Source organism: Triturus cristatus, chromosome 5_2 (assembly GCF_964204655.1).
Source record: "Triturus cristatus chromosome 5_2, aTriCri1.1, whole genome shotgun sequence".
NCBI classification, from domain to species: domain Eukaryota; kingdom Metazoa; phylum Chordata; class Amphibia; order Caudata; family Salamandridae; genus Triturus; species Triturus cristatus.
The window spans coordinates 622,844,427-622,857,759 of NC_140588.1; the positions used below are offsets into that span (position 1 = coordinate 622,844,427).

At 46.0% G+C, this 13,333-nt stretch overlaps 1 protein-coding gene across 6 annotated transcripts in view; it reads right to left on the reverse strand.

The window, feature by feature from the left end:
* CSTF2 (cleavage stimulation factor subunit 2) overlaps positions 1-13,333 on the reverse strand; it is a 446,855-nt gene that overhangs the window by 313,936 nt on the left and 119,586 nt on the right. For all 6 annotated transcript variants that reach the window (XM_085607739.1, XM_085607738.1, XM_085607736.1 and 3 more), the window contains exon 7: positions 6,595-6,715. In XM_085607739.1, the coding sequence (XP_085463865.1) occupies positions 6,595-6,715 (121 nt within the window). The remainder of the gene's footprint in view (positions 1-6,594; positions 6,716-13,333) is intronic.

Below are 13,333 nucleotides of genomic sequence, written 5' to 3' on the forward strand. Positions count from 1 at the left end.
GGCAAGGTGGCCCACCAGTTCAAAAAAGGTTCCTCAGCAATCCTGAGTTCAAGTACAGCATTGGCCAACCCCTCCTGCCCTCCACGACGACGCCTGCAGTGTAAATTCAAAGCCTCCCCCCGACCGCAACCAGAACCGTTAGGAGAGACCAGGTGTCAAAGGACACCCCTGTCCCTCCGTGCTTGCCTAAATCCCTGAAGCTTGAACCCAGCAGCCGCTTTACTTACCTGCGGGCAACGTGTCTTTGAGCATCCCCAGTCTCTATTGGCTAACATTGGCCGCTACCTCCAGATATGACCTCTGCACCCGACCGCCCCTGTGCCACTGGGAGTGCAGTGTTTGTGCTTACCTGAACCTTGTCCTCTGCTGAACTCAAACCCTGAGGACTGAAACAGTAAGTGGAGTACTTATCTGCAAAACCACATTTTTGTTTTCTTCACCATGGTTAACATTGCAAAGACTTATCTGCACCCCGCCTCTGCCGTTAGAGGTTGATATTGCTTTGTCCCCCTAGCCACACATTCTGCGGGATTGTGTGAGGTGTGTTCTATGCTTTGTCCTCCCATCGCCCCCCACTACCACTTCCTGTCAAGAACTGCTTCGGACACTGTACGTTGTCCCCCGTCCTGGGAAGCGCACGCTGCTATTTCGGACTCTCATTGCCTTGAGTGTGTTTTGTATTTAATAGAAAATGAAACTGTTTTTTCCGATTGCTCTTGGCCTATGGCCACGGCCTGTTGCATGTGCTCACGAACTGCCGGGAGCTTCGCCTCTGGTTCATTTGAATGTGTGGCGTTGCATTGCGAGCCCTCGGGCTCTGTAGCGGCCGGCCTTGGTGGTTGTAGTCCCTTGTATGTATTTCATTGTGTAATAAAGGTTTCTTTAAAAAAAAAAAAAAAAAAAAAAAACATTGCAAAGACTGAAAATTGCACTGTGTCCACTTTTGAAACTGAAACATATTTTTATTTAAAAATGCACTTGCTCCTATGAAAGTTTTGTGGTCTTAGTAAATAAATATACCCAAGTACTATTTTTATAAATTGGTCTCTGATTTATTCATTGAGAGTGTCTCATTTATTGCCACTGTGTGTTCAACAAATACATTAACACAACCTCTGATAAGCCTAACTGCTAGCCCACACTACTACAAAAGGGAGCATTAGCGTTGTCTACTTTGCCCGAGTACAACCTCTGGAGACCCACTGGACTCACTACACAATATACACATTTGTGGTATAGTATATGGTGAGCCAGCCTCTCACATGATTTAATCATAATGTGGTAGCCAAGTAGCTAATGTGCACTGTAGTTTAAGATCATGGTGTAAGCCATGACCGCCATGCCATCTGAAATCTTTAACATGAGCAATGTGGATGTTCACACACATGCAAACTCAAATGCAATAAATCAGCAACAGAGTGGAAGAAAGTCCCACGGCAAGATGCACAAAAACGCCCCATAGGGTGTATTGGAGGCAGGCAAACCCTGCAGTCACACACCGTGAAGGTACAATAAGGCAAGGTTGACAGGCGAGGAATTTTTGGATTCACACTGAAAAAATGCAACAGTGAGATAGTGTAGAGGCGACCCAGACACACTAGGTACTCCGGGTGAGGACTCGATGAAGCATGCCACTGGCAAATTCTAGTGGGTGAGACTCTGTAAAAATCCGACGGATTATCAAATTAGAAGAAGCGCGTTAGTGGCTCCCCTCCCCTTTGATTATTTTATTTGCATCTGGAAGTTGAGTGGATCCATTCCCAATACTTTAACCTCCCCACCTAATCGATTCTTTATAATCGTCAGCAAAGCATAACCATAAGAAGAGAGGAGAAGGAGCAGCAGGAGCAAGAAGTGTCAATGCCAGCAGAACACCACTTTGGCATGCTTTTCAACAGTACTTCGTTTCAATTTGGCAACAGTTTGGATCGGCAGTTTGTCTTGATGTAACTCAATTTATGAATTACACAAAGCACAAGTCTAAAAATATAAAGCAGACATTAAGAAACCTGTATTCAAGTAATCTTGTTTATCTCAAGCTACTATTCCTTAATCAAACCAGGGTAACTTCCCATTCTAATATCCCCAAAACGTTGCTGCATACAACACTTCCAACAGTGACACTTTTAAAACCTCCAATTTTGATGCATGATTGTCATTTTCTGCACACTATGCGGACGTCAAATTGTGATATAATATACAGGGAAGTATGACTTTGAATAAACCAATAAAGCAGTTCTTTTGGTTAAAAAATTGAAATTCTGTACTATCATAATATAAAAGCCAAAATTCTGACACTTCGATTTTAGCAAGCCAGTTTCCAAATTATATACACTTTTCCATTGAATACTTCTTACCAGATTGCATCGGGCATCGCTGCACAACACTAACTAATGTTCTCTTTTAAGTACGAAAAATGAGGTGCACTGAAGTACACAGAACACTTAAGTTAGGTATGTATGACAACATTAATGTGTGGAAACCACAGACTTTACAGACCCTTTCCCTACAAATCAGTTTCGAGGCTCTTCAGGACTACTGATTCATGATTTGTATCAGAATCTGTGACCACTTAATTGAATCTCTTCTTACTTGGAACAAATCCAAACTATTATTAGGGGAGTGCATTGATGATACCCAACAATGCACATTACAGACAAGGTTTATTCAACTTACCACAAATAATAGGTGGAAGTTCACCTATGCTGCTGTATTTTCTGACCAATGAACGTTTGTGAGAAAGTGGTTCTGTATATACTGTTCCCAAATAGGTACAGGGTGTACAGAGTCCACAGTCCCAAGAGGTTTGGCAGAGGCTAAAGTAAGATATAACCTTACTCTCTAAAGTGGTAGCTTGGTCGAGCAGTGAGGCAGTATCAGAGGACAGTGTAAAGCATTTGTTGCACACACTCAGTCAGCAAATGGTCTCACACACTCAATAATGAACTCTAGGCCAATGGTTTAAACATAAAAAATATATGCTTGGTTTTTTTTAGAACCAACAATAGGTATTAAGATATACTTTCTCAGATTGAGATGCTTTATATATATAATTTTGCAATATGCAATTGACTTTTGTAGAAAGTTACAAGTGGTTGCAATAGGCAACACAATTTTAAACACAATAATGCATTGAGTTCAATGGAAGTTTCAAGTTATTTGCAACAGATTACTTTTAGGATTACTTTTGGATTTCCAGGACTAGATCCTAGATTCAATCCTGGGTCAGTACTTGGAATCAAGTGATAAAAGTCGACTTAATTACTGTGATGATTTTTAGACAATATTTTGCTATTTTAAAAGTTGACACTTGGAAAATATTTCATAGAAAACAGTCCATGATTCCCTATGGCAGAAAATTCAAGTTGCAGGTATAGTATGTTCTTGTTACTTTTGTAATCCAGTACTGGGTGCCTAGACTCAGTACTGGGACCTTTATCCAAAACAGGTAAGTAATTACGTTTTCAGAAATTATACGATTTTTAAAGAATATTTTCAGAAATTGACACTTAGAAGAAATTTCACAGAAAAACAGTCAATGATTTCCTATGGGAGAAAATTGGGTTACTGGTAAGTACAGTTGTAAGTATTTTTCAGAGTCTGTGCTGGGCACCAAGATCCAGCACTGGGAGCTCACCTAATAGCAGGTGAGTATTTTCGTTTTCGTTACTCGGCTGATTTTGGTGAATATATTAAGTTTTGAAAAGTCCACACTTGGAAGAAATTTCAGGAAAAACCAGTCAATGTTACCCTATGGAGAAAATGGAGTTATCGGTTTAAAGGTAAGTACTCTACTGGCAAAGTTAAGGTTCTGGGCATAAACTCAGGGGTCTCCCAGGGTCAGGTAGGTACAGTTGGTTCACCCTCAGCGGCACAAGGGCGGCTGGGTGAAGAGAGTGTTAGGCCCAATGTTATCCTATGAGAGGTAGGGGGGTCTTGGTTGGTGGCTGCTGACAAGCAGGCCACCCGGCTGTGGGAGCTGGGCTCCTGGTCACTTACTCAGGGCAAGTGGGGAAGTAGATAGGTGTAGAGGTTGCACTGCCAGGGTCACTCGGGCGGCTGGGTGCAGGGCGCTTTTGAGCCTTCGGGCGCTCAATTGATTTCAATGGAAAATCTCCGGTTTAGAAAAAGACTGCAAGCTCGGGGATGAAGATTCTTCAGGTGCCACCACCACTTCGAGAGGTAAGTTGGGCAGTTGGAGGATAGGTAGGTACCCCGGGATTGGGCACAGGGGGCCACGGGGCGCTGGGTGCAGGGGTGCCTTTGGTGTCAAGAAATCGGGTTACTTGTAAGTACAGTTGTAGGTATTTTTCAGAGTCAGTGCTGGGCACCAAGATCCAGCACTGGGAGCTCACCTAAGAGCAGGTGAGTATTTTCGTTTTCGTTACCCGGCTGATGTTTGGTGAATATTTTAAGATTTGAAAAGTCCACACTTAGAAGAAATTTCAGGAAAAAGCCAGTCAATGTTACCCTATGAAGAAAATAAGAGTTATCGGTTTAAAGGTAAATACTCGACTGGCAGAGTTGAGGTTCTGGGCATAGACTCAGGGGTCCCCCAGGGTCAGGTAGGTACAGATAGTTCACCCGCAGCGACACTAGGGCGGCTGGGTGCAGAGAGAGTTAGGCACAGGGGGCCGCGGGGCGCTGCGTGCAGGGGTGCCTTTTGGTGTCGGGAAATCTTACCCTCTGTTGATGGCGGTTGGGGGCACCTGGTTCTGAGGCTGCAGGCTTCTTCAGGAGTGTCAAGGGAGGTCCTTGGGTGCCGGACTCAGAGTCACAGTCGCCGTGGGGTCTTCCTCGTGGTGTTTGTTCACTCCGGCACAGGTCAGGCTTGGCGGGGGCAGAGTGTGAAGGGTTCGCGGTTCTGGGCTGCTGCCAGGGATTACAAGTAGATTTTGAGTAGAGCCTCTATTCATGGGAGTCCCAGGGGTTTAGAGTCAAAAGGTAGCCAGGTCCTCCGGGGTTTGTGAGGTTGCAGGCCACAAGAGATGCCGGGTTGGAGCAGGAGCAGGTTCGAGGGTCGACAGGCCGGTAGGGCTGGGGCCAAAGCAGTTGGTGTCTTCCTCTTCTTAGCAGCTGCAGGGCAGGTCTTCTTTATTCTAGCTCTTCTTCGGATTTCGGAATCTGGGGAAGGAAGGTTCGGGGTGCACCTAAATACTAGATTTAGGGGTGTTACAGGTAGGTGAAGGGCAGGGACCAATGGTTTCCTGTCCTGGGGTGGGTGGGTACACCCTCTATCCTGCCTCTCTCCTGTGGGAGGGGGCAGTAGCCTATTGGGCAGGGCTTCCCATCTTCCCATCTTCAAGATGGCGAGAGCCCGGAGATGTGCTTCACCTCGCCTCCCCCACCTTTCCGGCCAAGCTTCCCGCCAGAGTGGGGGGTTGCAGTGGCCTGGGGAAGCTCACAGAGGTGGCATGCCTTTGAAGCTTCCCCCTGCCCATCCTGGGGGAGAAGATTTAGCACCTCGCCCAGGATGTGCATTTTTGCAGGCCCACGAGAGCAGAGGCTCTCCTACCCAGGGGTCCAGCAACATGTCTGCTGTGTGGCAGCCTAGGCAGCCTCCCAGACCAGATGTGGATTGTAGGTTAGGTTTCAGTGGGCATCTCTAAGATGCCCTCTGGGGTGCTTGGTACATTAAATCTCACACTGGCATCAGTGTGGGTTTAATGTGCTGAGAAGTTTGATACTAAACTGCTCAGCCTTCAGTGTTGCCATTATGGTGCTGTGGAGTTTGTGTTTGACGAGCTCTCAGCAACATGTACTCTTAAATGGCAGCACTGCTCTTACAGTGCCCAGGAATGGACCTCGGTACTGTAGGGGCACAGGGCTCATGCTACCGTGCCCACACCACTGGCATAGGGCACCCAGCTAGAGGGGTGGTTGATGTATGCCAGGGCAGTGTAGGTGGTGGGCATGGCACACAGGGATGTGTGCCATGTCGACTTTGTTTTGTCTTGTACCCAGACACTCAACCTGCAAGAGCAGTGTGAGTGTGTTAGGGTACAGGGCCTCTAAGGGTGGCACAATGAGTGCTGCAGCCCTTAGAGGCCTTCCCTGGTCACAGGGCACTGGGTAACTAGGGTACCATTTACCAGGGGCTGACATGTGGCCAGGGTTTGCCAATTTGGGTTTTGGCTGTTATGCAGTTTTTAGGGAAGGAACACAGGCCCAGGGCACCTGATTGGCAGGGGCCCAGGGCACAACAAGGAAAAGTGTGTCAGTTATTAGGCAAAAAAGGGGGGCGGGTTACTGCAACAGAAACCCACTTTCTTACAACGTTTAGTACCATTGTGACCATATGAATCATATCACTAATTTACCAAAGCTGTTCCATCAAAGGAGAAGAGCTAAACTTTGAAGGAAATGTATTTCAAAATAAAATTACCAAAATTGTTCATCTTTGCCATCCAATTTCAATCAACACAAAGTTGTGTGCAACTCCTGGCTTCACCAGAAACTTATAGCATCCTGGGTTATGCAAACACTCTGGACATCATGGATCAAGGCTAGCTAGCATTAAACTCCAGAATACCATTTTGCACCATTTCAACAAAGAATGAATTCCAAGATAAAGAAACAAATAAATCAACTGACCTCCTGGCGCGCCAGGTACCGGACCTGGTAATGAGGATGGCATGGGTCCTGGTGCCTGTAGTCCACTCTGCATTGGTGAAGGCTTCATCAGTGTAGGTGCACCATTTACATGCATTCCACTCTGTACAGGTAAATCAGAAAAACCCTCATCAATAACTCAAGAGATACAGAAAGAGCATAGAGAAGTGAGGGATACCTTATTAATAAACAGCATCTCAGGGTGTTCCCCAACATCCTCAGTACAGCCTAATAAATGGTCTTTACCCCAGTATTTCCATGAATTGATGTGCATTTGAATCAACAGAAGAATGAGGTGTAACTAGCTGAAAAGGGCTAGCCAACAGTTTTAATAAAGTCTATATTCCTTCTTCACCCGGTCAACCTGCAATAAGTGGATATAGCAACACCAGGTGTACATGCATCAAAACTCATGTGACGCTCCTGAGCCCAAGACTGTGCCTCCTACATGCCCCTCACATCTCACTTTCCAATTCCTCAATAGGAAGGAGCATTCGAGACTAGTTCAAACTGTATGAATGAAGGACAGTCACACTTAATGGTGAAAAAGGAGGGAGCTGATTAAGTGAGGAGAGAAAAGAGAGGACGGAAATTAATAAAGAATGCTTTTTCCCAGTGGGTTAAATTATAGTGCTGATTTCAGGACAGAATTGGAAACCATGGCTCAACCATGAATGCCCTCATAGCCCCATTCTAATCTTGGTCTCCTGAAATATGGGGTAGTATTGAACAGTTTTAACAGGGCTAACTCTGGTATCCAGTCTAGCCCTGAACGTGATAAGGACAAAGACGTGGGATGGGAGACCAGAGTCTGAAAAAACGCAACCTTTCAACCTTTTTTTTAACGAACATCAATCACAATGATCAAACAACTAAAACCCCTGTGACAAGCCTCCTATGCCAAACTAAACAGGAAAGAATGGGCAAAGGCATTCAACATAACCGTTTCCCCGTTTTAATATTGCGTAAATCTGCTTGTGAAATGTTTCGCATATGAGGTAACGAAATGTCAGATTTTCTACTGCACTGGAAAATCAGCAGCCTGGTTTAAATTAACTGAACCCATTGCCATTTTCCATAGCCTGGGCCTTGAAACCGGATGACAAGTTATGTTTCATGAGCAGTACCTCTCATTATGAGGGATCTTCTACCAACTAATAAAATGCGCTTTAATGTTGTAGATTATGTAGGTTTGGCAAAGTGGGTAAAACACATTGACATGGCCATAGCTAGGTTAAAAAACAGACAATCATCCATATTGGTGATGGAGGGGATGTTGCTGCATTCCGGATATCTTTTGCATTACACTGGCTATTCATTTTTTGGTCCAAACTACAAGTAACATTTTTCTCAACAGACTAATGGTTTGAGAAGACCACCTGAAAAGGGAGAACCCGTTGTGAATTGAACAAATGACGCTGAAATTGTTTTACAGCATTTGCCGCTGAGTGAATGCACTACAAACTTAACTAAGCAGCCGAAAACATCAGAGCCTGCGTTACTGTTTTTATGACAATTCCTTAAGTACACAACCTTGTAAGCTACCATGCTAAAAGCTACAATAACGAGTATAAAACACTTCGAAGACATAGAATCTTTCAATACTGAGCTAATCCAATTGAGCAAAAACACAGAGGCAGTGTCTTGGATAATGAGTTAACTCGCACATTATCTTCTAGGATAACAGCCAAACATTAAGCTTTTTCAACTGGGGTAGGACTCATCGTTTTCGCAAGTGTACTTAAAATAAAAGCTTACTTCAATACTATTTTCTGAAAACACCTTGAATATCTTGCTTATCCTTTTCAATGTCAAAAAGTTACTGTTTAATTTGCCAACTCTGTCTCCCCAAGACATAATTTGTTCTGCAAGTAACGAACCCACCAAAGCATCTTTGAGGAAGTTTGCAACGCCGAGCGCAGCCTGCAAACTTACACGCGAGTATGTCACAAAATCTAGAAGTACCAACCACTTACTTCTGTAAAAGGCTTTGAATTATTTACTTCACCATACACTTTTTTTCTCCAGCTCCATGGAACACTGGTGTACCCAATGTCTTGAGAGTTCAGACTGCTATGCATTATTGGAATGCCTCCAATGCAGCCAAAATACAGCTTCTCATCTAATGCTACAACGGAAGCAAAATGTTTTTTTTTTATTTTCAAGCTCCTGCACGACTTGGCTAGTTAATGCTTTGCTTTAAGTCAAGTCACTGGCTATTACTATAGCAGTTATTGTCAATTACTTGGAGTCTACTGCACTTGGCGGGGAAACATAATAAAAAAAACATAAGGCACTCTATATGGCTTAAAGAGCGCTTCACATTTGTGCCATACTTTTGCAAGGACCAAAACTAATGATGGGTTGCCACCTTTCAGTAGACAGAGAAAGCTGAAAAGAGGTTGAAGTCTTGGAGGAAGCGTCTATATCCTAAAAGGCTTACAAGATTAGTAGAGAATTGTTCCTGGCAGGCCTGCTGGTGGAGTTGAAAATCCTGCCTGAAGATTGTTAGACCTGTCCGCCTTAGGGTCATCTTACTCCGAATTTTTTGCCTTCCTCCACCTTATTTTCTGATCTCGTTTTTGTTAGCCTTAGGACTCTGTGCACTTTACCACTGCTAACCAGTGAAATAGTGTGTCCTCACTTCTTAAAACATGGTAACATGTTTACCCCTCAATTAGCATATTTAATTTACTTTTAAGTCCCTAGTAAAGTGATACTACCTGTGCCCAAGGCCTGTAAATTGAATGCTACTAGTGTGCATGCAGAACTGATTGTGCCACCCACTTAGCAGTCCATTCAACATGTCTCGGACTGCCGTTGCATCCTGTGTGTGCATTTGTGAACTGCCATGTTGACCTGGCCAAAATAAACCTTTTGCTATGCCCAAACCTTCCCTTTTAATAGATATTCGTCACACCTAGAGTAGACCCTAAACAGCCCACAGGTCAGGGTGAAATATATTTAATAAGTAGAACATGTACTTTTACATGTCCCGATAGTAAAAAAAACTCTTCAAATGTACTTTTCATTATTGAAAGGCCTACCTCTTCCATAAGATAACATTAGGGTTACCTTATTACATTTAATAAGGATAGCTGCCAATTGGGAACAGGTTAAGAGTTCATGTTTGGTGTCTTTCTAACTGTAATGAGAAATCTTTGTTTATGGTAAAGTCGGATTTCCAATTACAGTTTTGAAAATGCCACTTTTAGAAAGTTGGTATTTTCCTGCCTTAGCCATGAAATGCTGGCAGCCCGTCGTTGGGTCACACAGCTAGGTGTAGTTGGCAGTTGGTCATAGTCTATTTCTCCTCAACAGCCACACACAATAGAACGCTTAGGTATGCCTGGATGGGCCATCACTTGCAGGACGGGAGGCTGGAGTTAGGCACAGCCCCACTTACACCCGAATAGGCCGTGGCCTGCCTTCACACAAAGGACTGCATACCCCCTACAGTTAATCTGAAGCCAGGGCAGGGGAGGCAGACAATCTGAGCACTTCAAAGAGAATAAACTTTAGACTCCAACTTTTCAGTACATTTCTGAACCTGTGGAAGACTCTGCCAGGAGGAAGGACTGATGTGCTGATGAAAGGACTGCCACTCTGCTGAACTGAAGGACTGCGTGCCTGCTGTGCTGACCTGCTGCCCTCTTATCTGGGTGAGGACAGGACCTGCAACCTATACTCAGGATCACCAAAGTGATTCCAAGGGCTAGTCTCTTCTAACCAGCAACTGGACTCTGTAACTGAGTCCTTCTCTGCCAAGTGGTGCCACCCCAGTCCTGGACCCTTTGGAGTAGGCCTGAAGGTGCTCGGCCAGCCCATCAGTGGACCTAGCAGAAACAACACATCACCTCTACTGCATGGACATTCCCGTCGGTTTTAACTTTCATTAACGAAAAGTTTCTTACCTGTCGGTGTAGTTTTGCAGCTTGAAGATCTTTCTGGATTCACTATGCTGTGCATTATTCCGCGATCTTGTGGTTGGGTCCGGATTCGTAGTCTTTTCTTTGTTTTTTTTTTTTTTTTGTAGCCCAGGTGGGCGGCGACGACCACCATTTGGTGCACCTTCCGTGACGTCGTCGTGCTTCCTGCGGAAGTCCCACCTTTGGGGCGCCATCTTCGGGTTCTTTTTTCCCTCTTCGTTTTTTTTTTTTTTTTTCCTACCCTAGGCGATTACTTAATCCTTTTGTCCATGTTCCTGAACGTTTCCATTTCTTTGATCTTTTCCATTTCACCCCCTCTTCCTCCAGCCTCATCTTCCTGGCGGAGGTGGGTGGGTTCGCTAGTGAATCCAGAAAGATCTTCAAGCTGCAAAACTACACCGACAGGTAAGAAACTTTTCGTTTTGCAGCGTGAATCTTTCTGGATTCACTATGCTGTGCATAGACTTTGTAGCGGTTTTCCTAATTTTGTGGTGGCTGGGTGGAAGATGAGCGTTGGTCGTTGAAAATGTGTTGTAGCACCTTCTGTCCGACCTGTGCTTCCTTATTCATCTGAATGTCCACGCAGTAGTGTTTTGTGAACGTGTGCACAGATGCCCAGGTTGCAGCGAGACAAATGTCTTGGATGGGCGTGTTTGCCAGGAAGGCCACGGTGGCCCCCTTCTTCCTTGTGGAGTGAGCCTGGGGCCCCTCCGCTAGCTCCTGTCCAGCTTGTTTGTGACAGAATTGAATAGTGAGGGCAATCCACCTAGCGATGGTGCCCTTGGTCACTGGCCTACCCATGAAGCTAGTAGCAAAGGACACAAACAGCTGCTTCGACTTCCTGAGTTCCTTGGTTCTCTCAATGTAGTGCATCACCGCTCTTCTGGCATCGAGGGTGTGCAGTGCCTTTTCTGCGTTTGTAGTCGGGTTTTGGAAGAAACTCGGTATCTGGATACTCTGATTCATGTGGAACGCCGACACTACCTTGGGCATGAAGTGTGGGTCCGTCCTCAGGACTACCCTGTCTTTGTGAATTTGAATGTAGGGTTCCTGTAGCGTTAGTGCTTGAAGCTCGCTCACCCTGCGTAGTGAGGTTATGGCCACTAGAAAGGCAGTTTTCATCGTCAACATTTGCAGAGTGGCCTTGTGAATGGGTTCAAACGGCGCCTTCATGAGCTCCGTCAGAACCACGTTTAAATTCCATGCCGGCGGCGGCAACCTTTTCGGGGGGGCCATTCTTTTGGCTCCCTCCATGAATCTCTTCACCACCTGCGAGGTGAAGAAACTTCCACCTTTCTCACCTCTGGTGTAGGCAACGATCGCTGCTAGGTGTACCCTTAGGGAGCTCGAGCAGAGGTTACTCTTTAGAAGGTGTGTGAGGTACCTCAGCACAGTTGAGTCCCTTGTCATTCTGGTTTGCAGGCCTTTTTTCCTGCACCACACCGTGAATCTCTTCCATTTTGCGCTGTAGCATTTCCTTGTAGTTGGTTTCCTTGCCTCCCGTAGCACTCGCATAGTGCTCTGAGGTAACCTTAGGTGTGCGAACTCTAGGTCTTCAGGAGCCATGCTGCTAGGTTGAGCGTCTCTGGCTCTGGGTGCAGGACCTCCCCGTTTTGCATTGAGAGCAGGTCTTTTCTCCTCTCGAACCTGTACGGATTGCCTTGCGCCATTTCTTGAATTTGTGAGAACCATGTCTGCCTCGCCCATTGTGGAGCCACCAGGATTAGAGTCATGTTGCTGGTTCTGCACTTGTCGAGCACTCTGTGCAACAGGGGTATCGGTGGAAAGGCGTAGGCAAATGTCCTCGACCAGCTTATCCATAGGGCATTGCCCCTGGATTGCTGATCTGGTTGCCTGGAGGCGAAGCTTTGGCATTTTGCATTGTGGCGTGTTGCAAATAGGTCTATTGTGGGAGTCCCCCATCTCCGGAAGATTTTCTCCGTTTCCTGGCCATTGAGCTCCCACTCGTGCGATGCGGAGGTCTGCCTGCTTAGCCAGTCTGCCTCCACATTGTCCTTCCCTGGTAGGTGAATTGCCAGTAGATCTATCTTGAGAGGTATGGCCCATCTCCAAATCTCCTGAGCTAGGGATGAGAGGGGGAACGACTGAGTCCCCCCTTGTTTGTTGATGTAGAACATCGCCGTGGTGTTGTCTGTTTGGACCAACACCCTCTGGCCGAACAGGTGTCTCTGGAATGCCTTCAGGGCTAGCAGTATTTTTTTCAACTCGAGGTAGTTGATATGGTGGACCGCATCTGCTGGAGCCCATAGACCCCTCACTCCGAGGTTGTCCATGTGCGCTCCCCATCCCTTCTGCGATGCGTCCGTGGTAATGGTCACTGTTGGGCTTGGTGGTGTCAGGCTTCTCCCCGTTGTTATGTTGTCTCTGTTCCACCAAGTTATCTCCTCCTGCACTGCGTGCGTAACAACCACTAGATCCTCCCAACTTCCGTTTGCTTGTGACCATTGCTGTTGCAGCCATTCCTGGAATGGTCTCATGTGCAGGCGTACATTCGGCACCAGCTGGATACAGGACGCCATCATCCCCATCATCTTGCTCACAGCCCTCACTGTCAGAGCTCGCCCCTTCTGGTAGAGCTGCGTCTCCTTCAGTAGAGCATCTGTCCTCCTGTCGCTGGGCACTACAGTACTGTGGAGGGAGTTGATCTTTGCCCCCAGGAAAATCTTTACCTGTTCCGGTTCCAGCGATGATTTTCCCCAGTGGATGGAAAATCCCAGATTTGTGAGGGTGTCTGTTACGCGTCTTGCGTGCCTCTCGCACTTCTCGCGTGA